We start from the raw sequence: 23,951 nt of genomic DNA, 5'->3' as shown, positions 1-23,951 counted from the left end.
TAACGCAACGGAGAAGGCCAAGGTCTTCATAGACGGAGAAATGTATTATCAGTGCAACGTGTGCAGCATCAAAGTGGCAAGAGTCACTTACTACCTGGACCACATGACCAAACACAGTGGGGAGAAACGCTACATTTGCGACGTCTGCGGTCGGAGATTCCGTTTAAACTCAATGCTAAGGACCCACGTCAAAGTAACTCATGAAATGATCAAGAAGTTTGCATGTGATAAATGTGACAAGAAGTTTGCTGCAAAGAACACGCTGCTAGAACACCTCCGCCTGCACTCGGGGGAGAAGCCTTTTGTCTGCCTCGAATGCGGGAAGAGGTTCAAGCAACGGCCCGCCCTGTATCACCACATGCGCACCCACACAGACTACTTCCCCTTCCAGTGCTCGCAGTGCAGCTCCAAGTTCCGCTGCCGCTCCAAATTCAAGTACCACATGATGAGCCATACGGGGGCAACGCCCTTCACGTGCCACTTGTGCAACAAAGGCTTCCCTGTCAAGTGCTACCTGCGGCGACACATGCACACACACTCGGACGTGCGGCCCCACACCTGCTCCAAGTGCAGCAAGTCTTATCGCCATCTTAGGAATTTTAAAGTACACTCCCGTTCTTGTCAAAAGATTGATTTCCCCATTATATAGGATTGATTACATTATTATTGTTGCATTAAATGCATTTACATATAAATCATTTGTGTTTTTATTGAATGGGTAATGGTTGTCATAAAGATCTCTATATTTCGGAATAGTCCTACGTAAACAAGTATTTGCCAGTCTTCTAATGTTGATTGGATAGTCGAAAAGGCTTCATTTGTAATGACATAAATATATTGGACAAAAGCGTCGGCTTTATCTCTTAACCATGAAATTGTCCTTAAATAAACCAAATCTTAATAACACATTGACAAATAAATACAATTGTAAGGGGACTCGGTGTAATAGAGCAATTTGTTGCAGGTACAGCCTCTCATTTCGCTCATTCAACCGAACTCTAAGGGACACCGAGGTGCCCCCGTCTCCCCTCGCCGCTGACCGCCATTACACGGATGTTAAAGTTGAACCGGAATCTCTTGCCCTGCGGCACCACACCCCGGCTTTCCCCAATCATAACTATTTCATAGACGACGCCTTGTTCCCCTCGCAGGCCTTTTACCATGATGGTGAGGATGTCCTATCTAACGTTATCCAGCCCGAGAACCCAGAACCTGACAAACCTGAATGCACGCATTTCAAAAAGCAATATATGTCTTTAAAGAGTATTGTAGCCAAATTGCAAGAACACGTAGCCAAATGCCACAAATACAGTTCCAAGTTATGGAAAAACAAAAAGAGAATGCCTCGTATCTACGATGCTCCTACCACGCAGGAGCTGGAGAAGGTCAGAGTCACGGTGGACGGGAAGGTACAATACCAGTGCCCTATCTGCGACAGATTCTTCCCCCGGACCAACCGCTACTTGATACACAAGACGGTGCACTCTTCCAAGCTCTATCCCTGCGAGATCTGCGGCCGCAAGTTCAGGGTGCACGGCTACTTAAAGAACCACCTCAGAAAGATACATTCCTTGAGAAACAGCCAAGACGTGGTGGAATATCAACGCTCACATCCCAAATCCGAGTTGGTCCCGAGCAAACAGACAGACCAACCCAAAACGGGACGCAAGTACTTTGACTACAAAGCAATTGATAAGGTCAAAGTGATGATCAATGGGGAAATATTTTATCAGTGCAAAATATGTGACATGAAACTATCCAGGGTCAGTTATTATCTGAACCACATTTCCGTGCACACGGGAGAAAAGAGGTTTGTCTGCCATCTTTGTGGGAGGCGCTTCCGTCTCAACACTATGCTGCGAGTACATCTACGCGTCACACACGAGAACATCAAGAACTTCAGCTGCGACGTTTGTCAGCAGAAGTTTGGCACCAAGAACAACCTGATTGAACACAGAAGGATTCACTCGGGAGAACGACCCCACATCTGTGCCAAATGCGGCAAGTGTTTCAAGCAGAAATCGGCTTTGTACATTCACAACAGGACGCACACGGACTACTTCCCCTTCAAGTGCGTGCAGTGTGAGGCCAAGTTCAGGATCCAGTCGCAGCTGAACTATCACATGATCAAGCACACGGGCGAGAAACCGTACTCGTGCGACGTCTGCGGGAGGGCCTTCCCACTCAAGTGCCACCTCAACCACCACATGCGCATCCACACGGAAGTGCGCCCGTATCCCTGCACGCTCTGCGGCAAGGCTTTCCGCCACACCAGCAACCTCAAAGTGCACCTCAAGAACTGTCACAAGATGGACTATTAATCTCTGATTACATTAATACATATTATTACATAAAAGCTAGTGGTTTTGGGTTAACGTTTTATAAGACTATATGGAAACATGATTTGAACTTGTTATTTTAACAGCCCTGTTAAGAAACGTGTATTGATATTATTATATTAATAAATTAATATTTTTGACGAGCCATTCTTTTGAATATCTAAGAGATCCCCAAAAAACTATTATAAAATTTAAAAGCAACCGATACCTCCCTTGTGCAAATAATAATCACAGGCAATCCTCCAGATATAAAAAAACAAAAAACACAATCTTATATCGGACCCAACTATTGAAAGTGCCCGACAATATCCCAAAACTTTAGGTAATAAATACAATACATCTTTATAAGGCGATGCGGTGTAATAGAGCAATTTGTTGCAGGTACAGCCTGTCATTTCGCTCATTCCACCGAGCCCAGGGCGGTGCCCCCGCCACCGCCCCCCCTCCCCTCGGCGCTGATGTTAAACTTGAACCCGATTCTAATGTCCAAAGGCACAATGCTACCACTTTCCAAAATGACCATTTTTTTATGGACGAAACCTTGTTTCCGGCGCAGGCTTATGATTACTGTCACAATGATAAAGACGATGAGGAGGAGGAGGAGGATGTTGATAATGTTGACAATGTTGACAATAATACTGATGATGACAATACTGATGATGATAATACTGATGTCGGTGATGATGTCGATGATGATGATCAGTCTAACCTCAATCCTGTCGAGGCAGAAGTCAAATCAGAAAATGAAGACTTTGGTAAACAATATGTCTTGCTGCAAGAGATTGTCGCTAAACTAAAAGAACACGTTTCGAGGTGTCATAAAAGCTCCAAAAAGTATAAAGTTGCGAAACGAAGAGCGCCTCGTATACACGACAAGGAGACCAAAGCCGAGCTGGAACTGGTGAAGGTTAAGGTAGGAGGAAAGATCCAGTACCAGTGCCATGTCTGTAACAAAACCTTCCCCAGAGCAAACAACTTCCTGCGGCATAAGATCATACATTCTGAGAAATTGTTCCCTTGCGAGATTTGTGGTCGCAAATTCAGGATCCTGGGATATCTTAAGAACCATATGAAGAAAATTCATTCCATCGAAAATAAACAAGAACTGTTAAATTATCTGAAAGCCCACCCCAAGTCCGAGTCAGCGGAAGATAAACAATTAGAAGACGCTAAAACGGGAGGACGCAAGTTCTTTGATTACAACGCCATTGAAAAGGTTAAAGTGCTTATTAACGGAGAAGTGTTTTACCAGTGCGAGATCTGCGACAAGAAATTATCCCGGGTGAGATATTATCTCAATCACATTACTGTACACACGGGGGAAAAGAAGTTCATCTGCCACCACTGCGGGCGCAGCTTCCGTCTAGTGACCATGCTGCGCGTGCACATGCGCGTCACGCATGAGAACATCAAGGACTTCAGCTGCGATGTGTGTCCGCGCAAGTTCGGTACCAAGAACAACCTGCTGGAGCACCAGCACATCCACACGGGCGAGCGGCCCTACGTGTGTTCCAAGTGCGGCAAGCGCTTCAAGCAGAAGTCGGCCTTATACATCCACAACCGCAGCCACACGGACTACTTTCCCTTCAAATGCGCGCAGTGCGAGGCCAAGTTCCGCATCCAGTCGCAGCTCAACTACCACATGATCAAGCACACTGGCGAGACCCCCTTCTCGTGCGACTTCTGTGGGAAGGCGTTCCCGGCACGCTGCCACTTGAACCAGCACAGGAAGTGCCACCTGGAGATCAGGCCCTATCCGTGTAGAGTGTGCGACAAGGCCTTTCGTTACCGCAACAATCTCAATGTTCACTTGAAGAACTGCCACAAAATGTGAACTGTTCCGTTTGCTAACTTGGTAACATTCTTCCCCATCCTTTTAAGTTCCCTACTCTCCGAAGTATGCAATTATATAAATAGCTCTGTTTTTTAACACATAGTTTTTGAAAGTGCCTGCCACTTTTTTTAATCAATATATTTTATTAAATATACATACATTTTATAAAAAATAGTTTTATATATTTGAGTTATTTGCAATTTATTATTATGAACCCTCTACTGCGGGGATGAAGACATTATTATTTGGCAACTCTGGTCAAACAGTGTGTTATTGGAATGTTAACAATTGACTGGTTGATATGTTATTAGCAAATAAGTTTTGATTTTGTTCTACATATTTTGGAATAAATTTTAATATTTTTAAAGATGTTGTTTTCTTGAGCATAACTATAAAACTTATGTCTTGCACTTATGAAAAATAGGTATCCTGATATAGACTATCCAAAAGGCAGTTTCTTGTTGGATCTTAGATGATTTCGAAATTGGTACAAAATTAAAATAAGTATTTAAATGTTAGGATGAAAAGGGGAAGCGGTGTAATAGAGCAATTTGTTGCAGGTACCGCCTGTCATTTCGCTCATTCAACCGAGTCCACGGCGCCCCCGCCGCCTCCCCTTCCCTCGGCGCCGATGTTAAACTTGAACCCGGCTCTATTGTCCACAGGCCCCACGCTTCCTCTTTCCAAAACTGTGATAACTTGTTAACGGACCGAGGTTTGTTTCCCCCCAATGGCAACTCCCTCTCCCTGAACACCGAGTGGGAAGACAAGCCCACGGGTGATTCTTTGAGAGACATGGTACTTAAACAGGATGAAGGCCCCTGCGATGGTGCAGATCATTTTAGTCATGATGATGATCATGAAGATAATGAACCGCTCTCCAAGTTTATAACAGGCGCAGGCACTGATACAGACCTCCAATACCCGTGCACTCGCTGCACCTTTGTGGCTGAAGACAAGGACGGCCTGGAGAGCCACACTCGAGACCAGCACGATGACCTAAATAATCTATTCAAACGAAGCAGTCGCCGCACTTATGACAAACAAACCAGACTAGAACTGAATACTGCTAAAGTAAAAGTCAAAGGAAAGGTTCGATATCAGTGCAAAATTTGCAATCAGTATTTGACCAGCGCATATAGCTTTGTGACTCACAAGACCATACATTCTGGCCAGAAGCTGTTCCCGTGTCACATTTGTGGCCGCAAATTTAGGCTTCTAGGCTTTTTAAAAAACCACCTGCGACACATTCATTCTATGAACAACAAACACGACTTGAAAGATTATGAAGATTCTAAACCTGCACCAGATCCTGAAGACAGCGTGAGGAAAGGTGAACGCAGATATTTAGACTACAAAGCCATAGAAAAGGTCAAAGTCATTCACGACGGGGCGGTGTTTTACAGATGCGAAATATGTGGCAAAGAATTGACTCGAGTGAATTATTACATCAGCCACATGAGCATCCACACGGGGGAGAAGAAGTTCATCTGCCATCTCTGCGGTAAGAGCTTTCGCCTGGCACCCATGCTCAAGGTGCACGTGAAGCTGACTCACGAGCGCATCAAGAACTACGGCTGCGAGGTGTGCGGACACAAATTTGGCACCAGCACTAACCTGGCCGAGCACCGCCGCACGCACACGGGAGAGCGACCACACACGTGTCCCCAGTGCGGCAAGAGCTTCAAGCAGAGATCGACACTGTTTGTGCATAGTCGCATCCACTCTGACCACTTCCCTTTCAAGTGCGCACACTGCGCTCGCAAGTTCAAGATCCAATCCCTCCTCAATTACCACATGGTGACGCACACCGGGGAGCGGCCCTTCGCTTGTCAGCTGTGCGGGAAGGCCTTCCCAATCAAGTCTCACTTGAACCAGCACATGAAGATTCATGTGGAAGAGCGACCGTACACTTGCTCCCAATGTGATAAAGGCTTCCGCCACAAGAAAAACTTAAAAGTTCATCTTAAAAATTGTCACGGGATCGAAATGCTTTTTATAACATGAGTGGCTTTTGCATTAGGTCACATATCAATTATTTGTATGTAGAGTATTTTTTATGATAGATAAACAAACAATTATTGAGTTTTAATTGTGTAAAAACATTGATACAAAACATCATTCCTTTTTGTGAATAAATAATTAGTATTTTTGAAAAAAAATTCCATTTTCTATCAATAATCCTTTACCCGGTTCACCTAAAGATAATAAAGCTGAGCCGGTTCAGCTTGTTATTAGTTGATATGTTTACTGCATGCAAAATACCGGCAGTCGCAGAGAGGCTGGCCATTGTTATTTGAACTATTGTGGTAGTTGGTTGGTTGGCAATCCGTGCTTACTGTAGATCATCTTGATGTAGAACATTGTTATACCAGAAAGAGCGCATAGTGTGATTGGCATCCTTTCTTCCAGATTACTGCTCGGAAGACCCGCGCGTCCAGACTCCACTGAACAGTCGACAAAACGCAAGAAACTTTCCTTTACCTCGCGCACGCCCAAACCCCCCAGACTCTCGAAACATTCCGAGGAAGTGGTCACGCCCAACCCATTCAAATGCTCTTACTGCTATCGCTCATACCGAGATTCAGACTTGCTCACTTCGCACTTGTTAGATTCCCATTCCGAGTTGCTCTTCCACTGCGACGTGTGCGGCTCCTACTTGGACAGGAAGGAGCTCATCCCTCACATGTCCAAGCACGCCGAGCAGTACGCGGAGGCGGAGGCCAGTCGCAAGGCTGGTCTGACACAACTCCCAGCACCCGTTAGCTCCTCATTAGCTCCTCCTCCCAACGATGACGCCTTCTCAATATCCAGCCATTCTAAAGACCGCTTCGACCCCATTCCCGACTCAGTCTTCGAAGCCATTAAGGACACAGAGGAAATGAGTGATTCACTAGGGAATGTTATACCAAAGGTGTTAGAGTTCTCAAATCCCATCGCCGGCACTGCCCCGCGAGACCCGCCCACACCCGTCACGGTCACGGTTAGCAAGCCAAGCGCCATCGTGTGCCCCATCTGCTCTAAAGAGTTCCGCCTGCCCTCCAGCTACTACTACCACAAGAAGCACTTCCACGAGGGCGTGAAGGAGCACACGTGCGGCGTGTGCGGGCGCCACTTTGCCGTGAAGAGTGCGCTCACGGCGCACCTCACGCTCCACACGGGCGACAAGCCCTACTCCTGTCCGCAGTGTTCCAAACAGTTCCGTTCCAAAGCAAGTGTCTACATACACTACAAAAACATTCACTGCGAAAGCAAAAAGTTCACATGCACCACCTGTAGCCGCTCATTCCGCTGGAAACAGAAGTTGTTGCGCCATATCGCTAGTCACACTAAACATAAGAAATACTTCTGCCCCACGTGCAACAAGGGCTTTGCCGTCAAGTACGATCTCACGCGCCATCTCAAGTTGCACGTGGACGCCAAGCTGCATGTGTGTGACAAGTGCGGAACCAACTTTTCACAAGCTAGATATCTGAAGATCCATACCCAAAAGAAGCATTTGGTCACGTAGCCTTAGGTTATAAATGTATTTTAAATTTCGTGCTGAAACATCCATGTTTCAACCTCAATTCTTGTAATTAACTTTTTCATTAAATGATTTTTCCACAAACAATTAAATGTTTTATTCATTTAAACCTTGACAAATACCCCCTTCTGTCTGACTTAGTAGCTTCTCATCACATAAGTGACATTTCAATTTAGATCAAAACTATTTATTGACTTGATACAGTTGCTGCGTTCAACTACTTATCTTCAACACTTGGCTTAACTTGTGAGGGATGAGCCATTTTGCAAAGTGTAGAACTCAAACAGTGTCTGCAAATGCAATCATTGTTTAGTTATTGTAACTGGAATAGGTTGCTTTTATATTGGTCACTGAAATCTTCTGTATTCTAAAGAGAATTTGCATAATATTTTAAATAAATCAAACCATTTCCCTCTCGTATGAAGAGTGAGATAATGCGAGTCCACGTACTAACAACCCAACCTATTGTAAGGAAAATGTGCCTGCTAAAAGACCTGTTTGTATCCAATGCGTGCTGTTGAAAATGTTCAAAGATGTATTTATAATAAATAAAAAATTGAATGGCGTTTGTTGAAAACGTTATTTTTTGTTAACTTCTATAAATATTAGGTTATAACAACCTCAACATGAAATGAATCTTCCACTTCCATAATGCCAGCAATCTATTGGTTAAATAAATGAACTTGAATGTAAAACAATCACTATGAGATATTCAACATCAATGTGTTGCCCACTTTGCAGATACCAAGAATGTGGAAGTAAAGCCAAGAGGAAGCAGGACACTGACCGCAAACAGGACAAAGTGCTTGATTTAGAGGTGGGTGTAAAAAGGGTCAAAAAGAAGTGCTTCGCTAACCTTCGAAACCATTGCGCCCTTTCCGGAGCTGAGCTCCGCCAACTGTTCAGGAAGAAAGAGAGCGTGGTCACCTGCCACCTGTGCTCCAAGAGCTTTATCAGTGGCAAGCAGCTGGAGGTGCACGTCGCCAAGTGCGCGGAGGTGGTATGCTCCAAGTGCAAGGTGAAGTTCTCCAGCGTGGGCCTGCTGGCCAGCCACATCGCAGACTGCGCCGTGTTCGCCTGCCAGACCTGCCCCAAGCGCTTTGTGAGCCAAGACACGCTGGCCGCCCACCAGCTCAGCAAGCACGCCACTGCCAAGTGCCACTTCTGCCTTGCCTATTTTACCTCGGATGCCGAGTGCTATGCTCACAAGTCCGACTACCACAACTTTGAATGCGACGTGTGTCTCAAAGTGTTCTTGTATACCATTGACCAAATGAAAAACAAGTTCACCAAGACCAAAGGTAAAATCATCTGCGATCTGTGTGAGAGGAACACCGTCCTCGGGGAATCCGATGACGAAGTAGAGCTCGAAGACGAGTTGGAACAAGTGCCTGTGAATGTGAGTAACGCCAAGCATATCAAAGTGGAGATGGAGAACCAAGTTTACCCCATCAAACTGGAAGCTAGTCAGCAGAGCGAGGATCCGTTGGAGAATGAGGGAGATACCATATCGCAGGAAGATGCTTTTTACGCTATTTTGCCTGAAACCGGCTCCTTTGGAGATGAGGAGGAAACTACCATGCAGTATCAGTGTTGCTATTGCAAAGGAGTTTACAATTCCTTCGACGAATTGAACAACCACTTGATCCAATCCCACAACCTCCAACTTCAGGAACTGTCCACAGATTCCCAGGTGGAGAAAGAGAGTTGGGCCACTGCTTTAGAAAAATACCAAAATAAGGTAGACGAACTGTTTGATACGTCTATGTCCATCATGGATTTCGAAAATCAAACACAATATTCGTGTACTGTTTGTGAAAAGGTGTTTAAGTCGTCTGTTACTTACAGAAAGCATACGTTCCGTTCTCACAAGGTGCATTTGTTGTTCGGCCTGGACAAACAGTTCCACTGTCAGCACTGCCGGGTGGACCGCAACTCTTTGTGCGACCTGAACAAGCACCTGTACTCTCGCCACGAATCCAACATTAAGTGCGAACATTGCGACCAGCTCTTTACTACCAAGAGAGATAAGAAGATTCACATACTGAGTCACCATCCCGACCAGCCCGCCTTCTCCTGCTTGGACTGTGCCTTGAAGTTCGCTTCCCACAATGAGTTGAAGCAGCATTGCTCCTGGCACTGGTTCCATGAAATTATTGAGTGCAAAGATTGTAATAAAAAAATCAAAGGCAAGAAGAAGTTCAAAATACACATGAACTATCATAAAGTTCGCCAAACCCAAGGGGACAAGGAAATAATCTGCCCTGAATGTGGCAAGGGGCTGTCGTCCAGGTCCAGTCTTCAAGCGCACTTACGCTACGTCCACAGAGGAGGAAATGAGGAGACCATTCTGTGCGGTGACTGCGGGCTGCTGGTAAAAGTGAGGCGCTTCAACCGCCACCACGAGCGCATGCACAGCCAGGGCAACCTTTTCCGCTGCCACATCTGCACTCGGTCCTTCTTCGCCAAGGAACTGTTGCGGCAACACATGGACACCCACATCGACGGGCGTCCACACGAGTGTGATCAGTGCCCCGCCGCCTTCAAACAGATACGCAACCTGAGAATGCACAAACGGAACTACCACTCCGACAATACTACTTCCTGCAAAATGTGCAACGTTAACTTCGATACTCCCGAGGCTTACTCTGTGCATCGCCTGACGTATCACAAGCGCACCCCGCGCCCTATCAAGCTGGATGCGGAGGAAGGTTTCCTGTGCCCGCTGTGTCCAAAGACACTCAAGTCCAGCCGCGCCGTGGCCACGCACCGCCGCATCGCGCATGAGAAGCACCTGCACGTCAAGTGCGATCTGTGCAACCTGGAGTTCCCCTTCATCCGCCAGCTGCAGAGCCACATGACCAGCCACACGGAGCCCAAGCCGGACCTGAGCTGTGGCTTCTGCCACCGCACCTTCACCACGCTCGGCTCTCTCAACAGCCATATCAAGTGGGTGCACGTGGGCGAGCGCAACTTCCCCTGCTCGTATTGCCCGGCCAAGTTCAAGCGCAAGGACGCTCAGATTGTGCATGAGCGCACGCACACGGACGAGCGGCCGTACAGCTGCGGCGTGTGCCAGCGTCGCTTCCGGCAGCGCACGGACTGTAAGCGCCATGAGGCCAAGCACAGCATGCCGGGTTTCCGCTATAACAAGCCGCACCGCATGCGCCCGCGCCCGCTGCCCGAGGTGGTCATCGAGGAGGTGGTGGAGCAGGAGGGTGGACTTCTGCTGCAGGTGCCCGGCGAGGACAATCAGGCCGCCGCTTTCCTCAGCTACATAGTGCAGAATTAAACTCTCCCCCGTTACTTATATTACATTCATTCTGTAGATATACAAACATGACATGTATGTACGGTCAGTGAGCCTTTTTATATTTTTAGTTCTTCCAACTGTTTTATCACTGCTACTCATATATGCTCATGCTCCTTTGGGTTTTAATATTACTATTGTTGGTTTGTTAGCGTATGCTTGTACAATTAGTCCCTTAAATAAATATTGCATTGTAGCCAATATAAATCTTTAGTGCAGTCGACCAACATGTTGGTGTCTATTTAATTATTGTATCTTTATTAGTGTGTCAATCTTTACGAAATAAATTTAATAATTGATAACAATTCAGTTTATTATTCTTTGCTGGCTGCTTAAAATAAGCAGTCAAAATCGGTTTGTGCTTCTTCTCCTTATTAGAATGGTATTACAAAATATACGTCTCACTGAACATCTTACAATGATGAATTTACTAAATACATAATATTATTTGCTGACAAACAGTTTGAATCAACATACACGTTACATCATTTAGACTATAAAGAAATTTCTCATTATGTTTTGGTGAATGACAGCAAAGAAAGTAGTAAATAAATATTATCTATCAGAATGCCGTGAAACAATACAACACGAGTGATACCAAACCACAGAAATATTACTTTTTAACCTTTCGTTTTCAAATTTATCTTTGTTTATAATTCTACGGTTTTTCATCCGTCCCTCAATTGTGTTGCCAGGATTTAACTTATTAAATCTGGTGTACTATCGAACCTCGGCAACAATAAAATATACTCCTTTTTAAAAATAAGGCATTGGGATTAATTATTAGGCTGTGCTAAACATAGATGGCACTAATAGCTTTAATTCAGGGCTACCAATCTTACCGGGTTATATTAGTTGTGCTAGCTGTGCTAAACGTAAATGGCACTAGTAGCATTCATTTATGTCTACCGATGTTACCGGTTTATAATACGTACTATAACTCGTCAGTGTTAAAGAGAGAAAGATTTCTACTGCCATGGGAGCATTAGAGACATTAGCCTCCTAGCTGTCTATATAACTTTCCTTTATAATGTATGTGTTACAAAAGCAGGTACCGATTAAAGACTCGTGTTCAATAGTGTTGATATTGCAGGTCATTAAATTAAAGAAAAACACACTCTGGTTTAAAAATATTCGTATTGGTTTATTTACAATAGAATAATTTACATGATGACTTTGCACTTTTTTAAATCTCTACCCAGATAGAGGAAGGCTCGGCCAACCTGCTAGTTCTGAAGAACTGCTTTGCCCCGCGTACAAAATAGATGTTAAGGAAGCTCGTTGTATTTATAATAAAATGACAAACAAACACCGACAGAATCTTGTGTTAACAGGCAAGCCCTGAAGTTGTATCCTACCTTATCTGCCTTACCTTAACTCTCTTATCATATACAGTAGAACCTCGTTAATTCCAAATCCACAGGACATCAAAAGTCTAATTTAGAATTGACACCCCGGTCGCCCCTTCAAATTCGGGTAGTATCTTTGGAGTAAATTCGTAATAATACCAATTATTCTCGTGTACATCCAATTTCGTAGGTATTTGAAAAAAATTCGTGAAAATATGATATATTTACTCTTAAATCTATTCGATTTCCGTCTCGGCCGACCCTTTAAATTCAGATATTTGGTGTAAATTTTCGAATTTTCTCTGCAAATTCGGATATTCAAAAAAAATATGACACTATTGTACATGGATTCAGATTTACAAAATAATAATGCTTATTAGGACGATGTATAACCACCGCCACGGCCGTCTTTCAGTTTAAGATTTATGAAATTTTATGATTTATTTTTGCAAAAATCGAATTCTTTGAAGTTACACACATGAACAAATTTTCATGTGTGACAAATAAAAGTTCGAACTAAGACTTAATAAAATTTGAATTAAAAAACCATTTTGAAAAAAATTACTGGTGAAAATTTCGAATTATGCATTTTTTCGGGTTCTACTGTAGTATTAGTAGTACTAGTATTAGAGAAACAGGTAAGACGGCAGGGTTCAGTCAAGCTCCAAACCTAATATATTCAAATTTACAACATAGAGGGCAATAATAGTCACCTTTTAAGCCTAACTGATTTTTAATAAACAGTATTGTTTAGTGTTATGTCCTCCTCAGCCAAGCCGAATGGACATCGGCAAGGTTGTCAAGGAGGAGGACTCCAAACGCTTCTCAGTACTCAATATTATCAACTTAAGTACAAAATATAGATAATCCATTATTTATACAATCTTTACATTGTCGACGCAGCCACAGTTACGTGCCACGGAGAATGACAGCTAATCTTGAGACGTTTCACACTCTACCGTGTCATTTGAAAATAAATTTACAGAAAAAAGGGTATTACTGGCCATGGACACTAACGCTGTTAGAAACTTTGGCTAAAAAGGAGGTAGGACAACATGGTATAATACCCCAAAAATAAATAGTACATTTAAATTAGGCATGAAAACATAAGGCACTAAATGATTTGATGTGTTAGGGAATAATAAGGGCCGGCCATATAAAGCATTATTTGTGGATATTCCAGGTGGCAAGTTAAGAAGCGAGTAGAAAGCAGGAGAAAGCGGAAGCGAGGGAATAGTGGTGGCGCGGAGCAGCCGGTCTCGTTGCTGCATTACCACGGCTGCCCCCAGTGCAAGACACTGTTACTGTTGCGAGACTCCACCGACCGCCTGTGCTTCATCAAGCACGCTATGGAGTGCCAGCGGGCCGAGAGCCAGAGCTTCCAGTGCTTCAACTGCACCCACCATTTTGCCTCCTATAAACTATTCAAGGACCACTTCCCTTCTTCGGGCTGCACTCAAAACAATAATGTTTGTCCTCTATGCCAACACTTTATCTTGGCGGACGAGGAATCCAGGAAAAGTGTGGCCGATAGCTTTGGGTGCACACAGTGTAATAAAAGTTTTAAATCAACTAGCACTTTCAAAGTTCACCAGATTGCGCAACATTTGAACGAGGAAATCCAAAAAAACCTGTTATTCAGCTTGGAGTGTGAGCAATGCGAGTGCAGCTTCGAAACCGATATGCCCGTCATCTATTCCAACTATTATATATTCAACAGAATTATCTGCGGAGATTGCGTCTCCCATATGGAAGCCAGGATGGTGGTGCACCCCATGGACGCCTCGAAGGGCGCGCTCTTTGGCCTGCGAGCGGCTGAGCCAGGTGAGGGCGGCTACACGCCACAACCACCGTCACTGATCACAACCACAACTGATCTACCACTAACGCACAAAGCGTCTCGTAGTGAAGAATCGGAACCATTTCAAAATGCCCTGGATAAATATGAACAAAAGATTCAAGACCTATTTAAACTTTACCAAAATTCGTTTAAATTTAAACCGACATGCCTCATCTGTCCCATGCAAAATGAAATCCAATACGAATCATTAAAACGCATACGCCACCATTATAACAAACATCACCGTATTTCTAAGTTATTTTACTTTCCTAAAAACCTGCGTTGCTGGGATTGCTATTCTACGATCAAGCAGGGGAACAGAGTGCGATTCAACTTCAGCCAAATATCTGCGCATTTAAAGTATCACGACGAGATCCAGTGTGTACACTGCTCTCTGCAGTTCAATTGTGAAAGGACTTTGTATAGTCATGTCTGTATCGCTCACCTTGACTTGAAACTTGACACGGAGCAGCCGATTGATTCCATTATGTGTTTCATCTGTGGTGACATATTGCCTGCGGGAGTGGATCTGGAATATCATGTATTACAGCACAACGAAGCTCTCGGACCTGTAGTATGTCATGAAAAGCCAAAACCAATCGACAATCATAAAGTTTTCAGATCTTTTGTAGAAAAACCCATTGAAAAGCACAACCAATATTCCATTGTTTCAGAATCTTATGTACCGACTTCTAAACGGTATGACAAGGTAAGGACAAGAGCCAGCCATTCTGAAAGATTGTGAGGAGTGATCACTGTTTTAAAATCGTAAAAGAGGGACATGAATTGATCAACCACGTACAAAAGCGCCTTCTACAATCCTAATATAAATGTAAACTCGACTGGAATTTGAACAATTCATCAAATTTCAAAGTTGATTTTCAAGTTCTGTGAAGGTTCTATTCAAGTTCTATTATTATATCATTATTGGCCAGGGGCTTCACAATACTGAAATAATAACAGAACTTGAATAGAACCTTCACAGAACTTGAAAATTGATGAATTGTTTACAAATTCTGTGAAACAACCCGTCCTTAGAAATTCTAATTAAACTCCATAAAACTTTTACAAGAGCATTTCTTTCTTATAGCTAAATAACATTTCAAACTATCATAATTAAAAAACAGGAATAAACAGCCGTTTTCAAAACATCACAAAGGTATTTTCAGGCAGTTACAAACAGTGTTTGCAAACAGTCTTGCTTCATTGAAGGCACACATGTTTCGTACTAATGTCACATGTGTAGCAGTGTCTTGAGGGACAGATATGACACAGCTTTCTCGGTTGATTACCCCCCACTTTAATAACTTCCCTTAGATTTTCCCGTGCATCTGGTCCAAGAATTATTTTTATCGATGAGCGCAATTCTCGCGGCAGGTGTACATGCTGGCTATCCTGGGGACGTGTTGAGGATCATTTTAGAGTGACAGGACCACTACAATTATTATTTGGCTCGTGGTCTGACACCACTCATCGGGCGCGCCAACACTACCACTCTCCAGGAACGCTACTGGAGGGGTAATGCAACTATGCTAACGTAGGTGACATGGAATCCTCAACGGTCGAGGTGTCTGTCCAACGGTCTGTCGGATTACACGTCGGTACTTAAAGGTTAATCTCCTTCAATAGATTCTTTCTCATCGATTTTGTTGTAAAGAATTACAGATTTGTGCTCCCAATCTTTCAACATTTATTAATATTTTAAAAGTCTGCATTCTGTTCTATAGTTTGTCGATTAGTCTTATATGACCATTTTGTATTTCGTCTGTTTATAAATTTTTTGTACTTTCTTAATGGTTCACTAAAGATTTTTTTTGTACTTTCTGTTTCAAGATGTGACGGTGCTTTAATGATTCACTAAAGATTATTTTTTCAATTGTGAAACCGTTGAGTTTATTTGAACTGTAATTGAGATAGTGACCTGTTTCTTTGGACAAATTGTATAATTCCTTATATTAAATATAAAAGTGTTATTAAAATATATGGGTTATAATAATATAGGTAGGTATTTTAGTACCTACTTAAAAATCTTCATGATTTCAGAAGAAATTTAGGTTTTGATTTATTAGATAAGATAAATTAGAAACATAGTTTTCTGGCCGCGAGTTCTATACACTGTTCACAGAACTAGTTTTATATTTATCTATTTACATTTTCCTAGCTGTCACGGTCTTCCCAACAATACAATTGTATATGTATGTAATAAAAACAACGCTGTATGCGTTACAAGATCAGCGGCTTTTTGTTTTTACTGTGCAATCTCCATAATTCTCGCTAATACAGATGTATACAGTGAAACTTTCTAGATCGCAAGGCCGGGACACTGAATCAAACCAGCCTCCTAACTTGTATGGGAAACTCTAAAATCCCATATTAGTCAGGAGGCTGCCTTGAATGAGTGTCCCGGCCTTGTGATCGGAGGTTTTGGAGAAATTGGGCCAATATTCAAAATCAGGAGCATGAAAACTTCTTAAGTGTATTTATCTACATAGTCATCACCAAGTTGTTGGCTACTCCCCTTTTCACCTTTAGTAATAGTTTTCCTGACTTGTCTATGAATACACTACTATTGCATATGGCTATTTTATGGACAGTGACAGACTGTCCCAACGGTTGGTTCACAACTCGGCGTTCACCGTACCCAACCCACCGGACTAACCTTTACTCAAGTAGTTTAGTAGTAACTTCTGGCTTTTCTGAACACACCAAATATCTATGAATACACTAGTATTGCGTATCGCTATGTTATAGACAGACAACACGGCGTTCACCGTAACCAACCCATAAGACCAACCATTACTCAATAGTTTAGTAATAACTTCTGACAACTTCTTTCAATTCATCACTTGGATGTTGGAGGTTGCACTTATTTTTAGGTGAATTTAATGTTTGAGTAGGTGATATGTAATATTATAATATATGGCATTAAGCACTACCAGGAATTCACCTGTGTGTGTGTATATATGTAGTATGTTTAATTGGTGAATGTAGTCAGTTCCAACTATGATAAATGATTATTATTTTTTTTTTAAATATTATTTTGTTGTTTTGCCAAAAATACTTAATAAAAATCCTGATAAATACAGAAAAAACACCCTTTTATTAAGATTTCCACTTAAACCAATAAATTTTATTTGATTTTTGGTTGTTTTCATATAGCCAAACCGTTTCCTTTAAAAACCACCAATGCAATGCGAATGTACCATCATTTCACACACGGACAAACTTAAATGTAGGTACATTCAATGAAACATGTTTTTCAAGGGGCGGAGGTCTCGTACGAGTTCAATACAAAAGATTTCAGAAAGTCAGCACTCGGTGGTAAAAACTCCATGAGAAAACCAGGTGTAATCTATTCTAAGCTTTTGTCATAATCATTGAATATTTCATGAAATATTATCTTGGAATTTGCTATTCCAGTAGTGGGTAGCTGGACTGGATGAAAAAAAAATAACAGAAATTCATCTAACACACTTCGGCCGGGAAAGGTAGTTCTACCCGTTCGGTCGATTGATGCTTAAAGCCTGGAAGGATAGTTCTACCTATTGCGCTGGCCTCATTTCAATGGCAGAAAAGATGTAATTATTCAATGTTTTTATATGAATATTATATATCAATCTCTTTGTAAAGGTGACCGGGTATCTTATCAAAATGACAATTTAACACACCTACAAAAAGTGATATAAAGTCATGAAAAGTGATTAACAAAAACAAAAACTAGATTACATAGGTACTATTAAATCTAGTTTTTGTTTCATCACTTTTAATGACTATATCACTTTTTAAAGCTGTGTTGAATTTTCATTTTGATAAAATATCATGGAACCGTCCCAACTATATGTACATAATTATCGAATCGTAATGCAAGTCTTCTTTTTATATTTATCTTCGTGCCTTTCGTTTTCATCAGTATTTTAACAAAAGGATAGAATATTATTTGTTATTGTAATAATTGTATTCCTCGAATGAGGGTTTTTTATGACCGTGAAACCCGATTCGAAACGACCTATCTCTGTTCCGCCCCACTCAACTCCTATGTGCAAGCAAGCGAGAGATGTCAGGTGTAGGCAAATACCGATAGGCGGATTGTAATAAACATATTACAAGATTAATTGAGTTGCATTTCAAATAATATTCGATTTTCGTTTAGTACTTTTATAGCTTGGGTATGCTGAGTTACTATGTAGAAATTTTAATTCTTACATAGGATATAGGAATTTAAAACAAATTAAAGAAATACGCGCAGGACCTTTATTTTCGCCTAGAAACTGTGTAGCGCCAGCCCAAAAAATAACCGGCCGAAATGTGTTAATAGACAAAAATGGATCAGAAAATCCAAACCCCTCCATAAAACCTAGTCACACGCAGAGCATTTGAAGCAATGCAAACGAGTTGTTAATCAGTCAACCTCCACCAACTTCGCTGGTGTTTGTCCAGTTCTTGTGTCCAGTGGTGTCGATCCACTCTGTTTTGTAAAACCTAGTCACACGCAGAGCATTTGAAGCAATGCAAACGAGTTGTTAATCAGTCAACCTCCACCAACTTGGCTGGTGTTTGTCCAGCTCTTGTGTCCAGTGGTGTCGATCCACTCTGTTTTGTAAAACCTAGTCACACGCAGAGCATTTGAAGCAATGCAAACGAGTTGTTAATCAGTCAACCTCCACCAACTTGGCTGGTGTTTGTCCAGCTCTTGTGTCCAGTGGTGTCGATCCACTCTGTTTTGTAAAACCTAGTCACACGCAGAGCATTTGAAGCAATGCAAACGAGTTGTTAATCAGTCAACCTCCACCAACTTGGCTGGTGTTTGTCCAGCTCTTGTGTCCAGTGGTGTCGATCCACTCTGTTTTGTAAAACCTAGTCACACGCAGAGCATTTGAAGCAATGCAAACGAGTTGTTAATCAGTCAACCTCCACCAACTTGGCTGGTGTTTGTCCAGCTCTTGTGTCCAGTGGTGTCGATCCACTCTGTTTTGTAAAACCTAGTCACACGCAGAGCATTTGAAGCAATGCAAACGAGTTGTTAATCAGTCAACCTCCACCAACTTGGCTGGTGTTTGTCCAGCTCTTGTGTCCAGTGGTGTCGATCCACTCTGTTTTGTAAAACCTAGTCACACGCAGAGCATTTGAAGCAATGCAAACGAGTTGTTAATCAGTCAACCTCCACCAACTTCGCTGGTGTTTGTCCAGCTCTTGTGTCCAGTGGTGTCGATCCACTCTGTTTTTTCTATGAATATATGTGACATTAGAGAGTTTTGGTATTTCTTATATAAAAGCAATCCTTCAGATTTCCGGGTGGTATGTAGCTGCTCAAAATTGCAAGTATTATGTATTTTATTTCTATCTTTTTATTAAAAAATTAGCATTTTTTAAAATACAAATGGTTTGTGACACCAGCGACTGCAAAGATAAACATGTCAGGCTGTATGTACCCTACCCCCTCCGGCTCAAAGGTTGATCATCACTGCTCTGCTCTGTGATGTAGATTCGCCAGTTTCTCCTTAGCACTAGTTTCTGGATCCACGTATAACTGCTACTAAAGTATTTGTTTCAGAACTCACTTATAAATTAATTTTAAGAAATAAATCCTGTTATACCATTCACTTTTCTATGACCCATCTCGGTGTTGACATTTAAAACAATTGTAGAGCCATCACTTACTGACTGTATTGTCATTATACGGTACCAGGAATTTACCCGTGTTGTTGTTGGAGGTTGTTTGTTTTCACACACCACACTGTAAAAAGCACCAATGCAATGTGCGGTTATTTGGTGCATATTTTAATTCAATTAATATGCAAGAAACATGCTTTTCAAAAAGTGATTCGGTGGGATAAACACCAACAGAAAACCATGTACAATCTATTCTAATCTTCCATCACAAGCTATGTATGGATATTTCATTAAAAATTTTCTTGGAATTTCAGATTCCAGCAGTCGGTAGGTGGACCGGATGAGAAAATGAAAAATGAACAGAAATTCACTTTAATAGATGAAAATGGATCAGAAAATCAAATCTCTTCGTACATTTCCACAAAACTTTTATCTCTTAGAAATACTAAACGTTTCCACGCGTGTTTCACTTGCTATACAATATTCTGTAAACCTAAGTCATACGCAGAGCATTTGAAGCAATGCAAACGAGTTATTAATCAGTCACACTCTACATCCACCGATTCCGCTGGTGTTGAATTATCACAACCACAATTCAGGTGTCTAAAGTGTAAGACGCTGTTTGCCTCTGAAGAGGTTCTTCTAACGCATTATAAAGCGTGTGTAATATATAACTGTGTGGAGTGTGATAAACAGTTTGCCAGCGCGGGAACATTAAAAATCCACTTTTTAACTAAGCACTGCGAAGAAAGTCAAAGTCTTCAAAGCAAACATGAATTTACTTGTGAATCTTGTTCCCAAGAGTATTTGGATAGTTTAGAAAGTATTTATGCCTATTTTCCCAAATTTAAGAAAATAATGTGCAACTATTGCAAGTGGTCATATTCCCCATCCTTGCTTATAAATAATACACACGTGGAGATTATTTCCTCGGACAGTGACACTTCTGTTGCAAGGAGTATTCCCGAACCTATCCATACGGACAATCTCTACTTGTCGGCACGTGTTCCAAGGCGAGAAAAGCCCAGGAGGATTTCCAAAAAAATAAGGAGGATGGATCTATCTCAAATTCAAAAGAATGCTTCCCCTACTTCTAATGCTCTACTTCAATATGAAAGTAAAATAGATGGGTTGTTTAAATTCATTTCTTTAAAAGAATTCAAAACAGGCAAGTGTTGTCGAGTTTGTGAAGTCAAATTCCAAAACGTAATATCCCTTAAAAGGCATTACCATTATTGTTATTCATTGTATTCCTTGTTGAAAAACCCTCGAGTTCATTTCTGTACGTATTGTCCTTCTAAACATGCAAGTTTAAAACAAATAGGACATCACTTGTACGACAAACATGTTCCTTTTTTAAAATGTGAATATTGTGATTTTACTTTTTGTTTGGCGAAAGACGGATCCCGTCACAGAGAAGAAAGTCACCCTGAAATATGTCAGTTCTGCACTGTCACCATTATGCGTTCTAAAGAAGAGCAAAAGGAGCACTTGACCTGGCATCTGACTGAAGAATCTGTGAAATGTGACACTTGCGACGAAATGTTCACTGGTATAAAAAAATTGAGAGTTCACCAAAAAAAAAAAAAACAAAAACCAAAGAAGATCAAAGGACTGTGTGTTCAATGTGGGAAAGTAGTAAATGATCTAAGGCGACACATCAATACTTCTCACCGCAAGAAACTATGTCTGACATGTGGGAAGCTGCTATCGGAGAGTGTGTATCGATATCATACAAATGTTCTTCATAAGAACTTCAAGAATGCCTCGGTTCCATGTCCCGCCTGCGGGAAGATACAGAAGAGCTATAAACACTTAAACCTGCACCGACGAATGGTTCACGAGAAACACCTCTTTATTCTGTGTCCAAATTGCCCTAAGAAATTTCCCTTCCCGTCTCATTTAAAAAAACATTTGGCATTATGTACTACTAAAAGTTCCAACAGTTTTGAATGTGACGCTTGTGGTAAAGTGTTCAAGTCGAAGATTATGCTGACGAAGCACTTGCAAAATAAACACGGAAAGTTGGTGCGTAGATTTGCCTGCCGTTACTGTCCAAACACATTCATTCGGAATGATGTTAGATTATGTCATGAACGCATTCACACGGGAGAGCGTCCCTACTGTTGCAGCGTGTGCGGCCAGCGCTTTCGTCAGTTGACTGACTGCAGGCGCCACGAAGAACGCCACTCGGGGAAAATAACCGTCGCTCGGCCCAAGAAGGGGAAGAAAAAGAACTTTCCTGTTTGTGGTCAGGACGAAGTTGATGAAGATTTAGGATATTATGTAGAATATGAAACTCTTCCAAATGATTCTAAGTAAGAAAGTTCACACTAGACCGAGATGACTAGTGTTTCCTTGCTGACTTACTGCCCTATGATTTGCACATTGATAAGGTATATGCGTCTTTGCATCGGGCACATTAGTTTACCTTTAAGTATTACAACTTGAAACCTTCCATTCCTTCCCTGAGTAATTTAACAATAATTTACTATCAACTCAATAAGAGTCCTAGTCCTAGAGATGCACCCTGATGAACATTGATATCTCCATATTTAGAAATAATTGGCTTAAGCGGATGTTATATGCCCAGCCAAACATCTTAATCGATGGTAGTAGGAGATTTTCAAATATTGTCAGGTTATTCGTAACCCGGAAATGTTTGTCTTTCTTTTTAAAAATTAAAAAATAAAAAATTTAACGGCCGTCAGTTTACAAATCATTTGACATTCAAAAACCTTTCAAACAATTGTAACGCCATAATTTTTTTTGTCTACTATTAAATGTCAGCCTCTATGCAGAGACGTATTTCTAAATTTTGCACCCTGGGCGAATACGATCAGCCGCCCCAAATTCAATAGCAAAAGTGAAAAAATTATGAGCTGACAAATGAAAGTTGTATTTTGTTTCTATAGTTATTTATTATTCTTAGAATTAGAAATTAGATAAAATATATGTTTATTTTTTTAGAAGTTATTTACGAACTATCTGTGACAAACTCACAGCAAACGTTGTTTTGCGTTTTAGGTGCTCTGAAATTTCAAAACCATAAAGAAATATTAAAATACTTTTCTAAACATCATATTACATTAATTGTTTGCGATGTGTTGAATGGGGCTCAGGCTAATTTAAGCGTTCTTTCTGCCGCTTCCTACCATCTGGAGTCAGTGAGACTATGGCATCCCCAATTGGGGTACGTTGTGAGGCTGAAGGTAGCGGAGAGAGGAAGGATGGTGGGGAAGTTCCTGGTTATTCAGATCTGGTCACCAGACACAGCTAAAACAATTTCAAGCAATGTTGTAGGCCTTTATCGCAGATTGGAAGAAAGCGTGCACCCGGAAATGGCCACTTGATTACAATAACACTTCTTTACAACTAAGTTTTCTTTTGATGGAGCGCTTTTGGACGCTTTTATATTCATTAACATGAGATTTCCTCTCATCGGCCTCTTCTTATATATATTGAAAAGTCTGATTCGTAGAGACCTGCAACGACTACAAGGTCAATATCTACGCCTTGCAGAGTTTTCCAGACTAAATTATACTGCTTCAAAATGGAGCCCCAAAATTCAGACAAAATGGCAGTCTCTAAAGTTCTGTTACCTGTTTCGACCAGTGCAGGCTTCATCTCTAGCTGACCATCGGGTACACAATACACTTTTTAGAGAAACATTTTCAGGTTCAGTCAGGAATTCTTCAACAGTCTTGATCGTTGTGTTGATATTGTGAAGAAAACGACCCAATTAAATTTAAATAATATACATACCAAGTATGTATGTAACATGGTACATACAATGCGTAAGGGCATACTTCCTTTATTTTTCAATGTATTAGTAGCATCCGCATTATATATATGGACATATTGCTGGCATTATTAATGCTGATATTAAATGTGTTGAGGAGTGCTTGCCATGTTATAGAAACCACAATGGCTTAACATTTCCTGTATGACTTTATGTCACTATACGCTATCAGGAATTCACCCGTGTTGTGGAGTTTTCATCATAAACAATGATTATTATGTATTAGTGTAGTTTGAAATATTGTTTTTTTTCTGTGTAGCCAAAAATACTGGTTTATATGCTGCTAAAGACAAATAAAAACACCCTATTATTAGCTAACGAATTTCATTGGATTTTGGTTA

At 41.5% G+C, this 23,951-nt stretch overlaps 1 protein-coding gene across 7 annotated transcripts in view; it reads left to right on the top strand.

The window, feature by feature from the left end:
- The window catches only part of LOC149417127 (uncharacterized), a 95,937-nt gene that overhangs the window by 20,234 nt on the left and 51,752 nt on the right, over nucleotides 1–23,951 (top strand). The window contains exon 6 of one of the 7 annotated variants that reach the window (XM_089641237.1): nucleotides 20,123–22,516. The exons of 5 other annotated variants lie outside the window; for them this stretch is intronic. In XM_089641237.1, coding sequence (XP_089497363.1) covers nucleotides 20,123–22,130 — 2,008 coding nt within the window. In that variant the 3' untranslated portion in view covers nucleotides 22,131–22,516. Of the gene's footprint in view, nucleotides 1–8,440; nucleotides 12,134–20,122; nucleotides 22,517–23,951 lie in introns of those variants that run through there. One more of the 7 variants, XM_089641231.1, reaches the window with a different exon arrangement.

Source organism: Hesperophylax consimilis, chromosome 16 (assembly GCF_061612785.1).
Source record: "Hesperophylax consimilis isolate HC1 chromosome 16, BYU_Hcon_1.0, whole genome shotgun sequence".
Lineage (NCBI taxonomy): Eukaryota > Metazoa > Arthropoda > Insecta > Trichoptera > Limnephilidae > Hesperophylax > Hesperophylax consimilis.
This window is presented reverse-complemented; position numbering and strand designations above follow the sequence as displayed.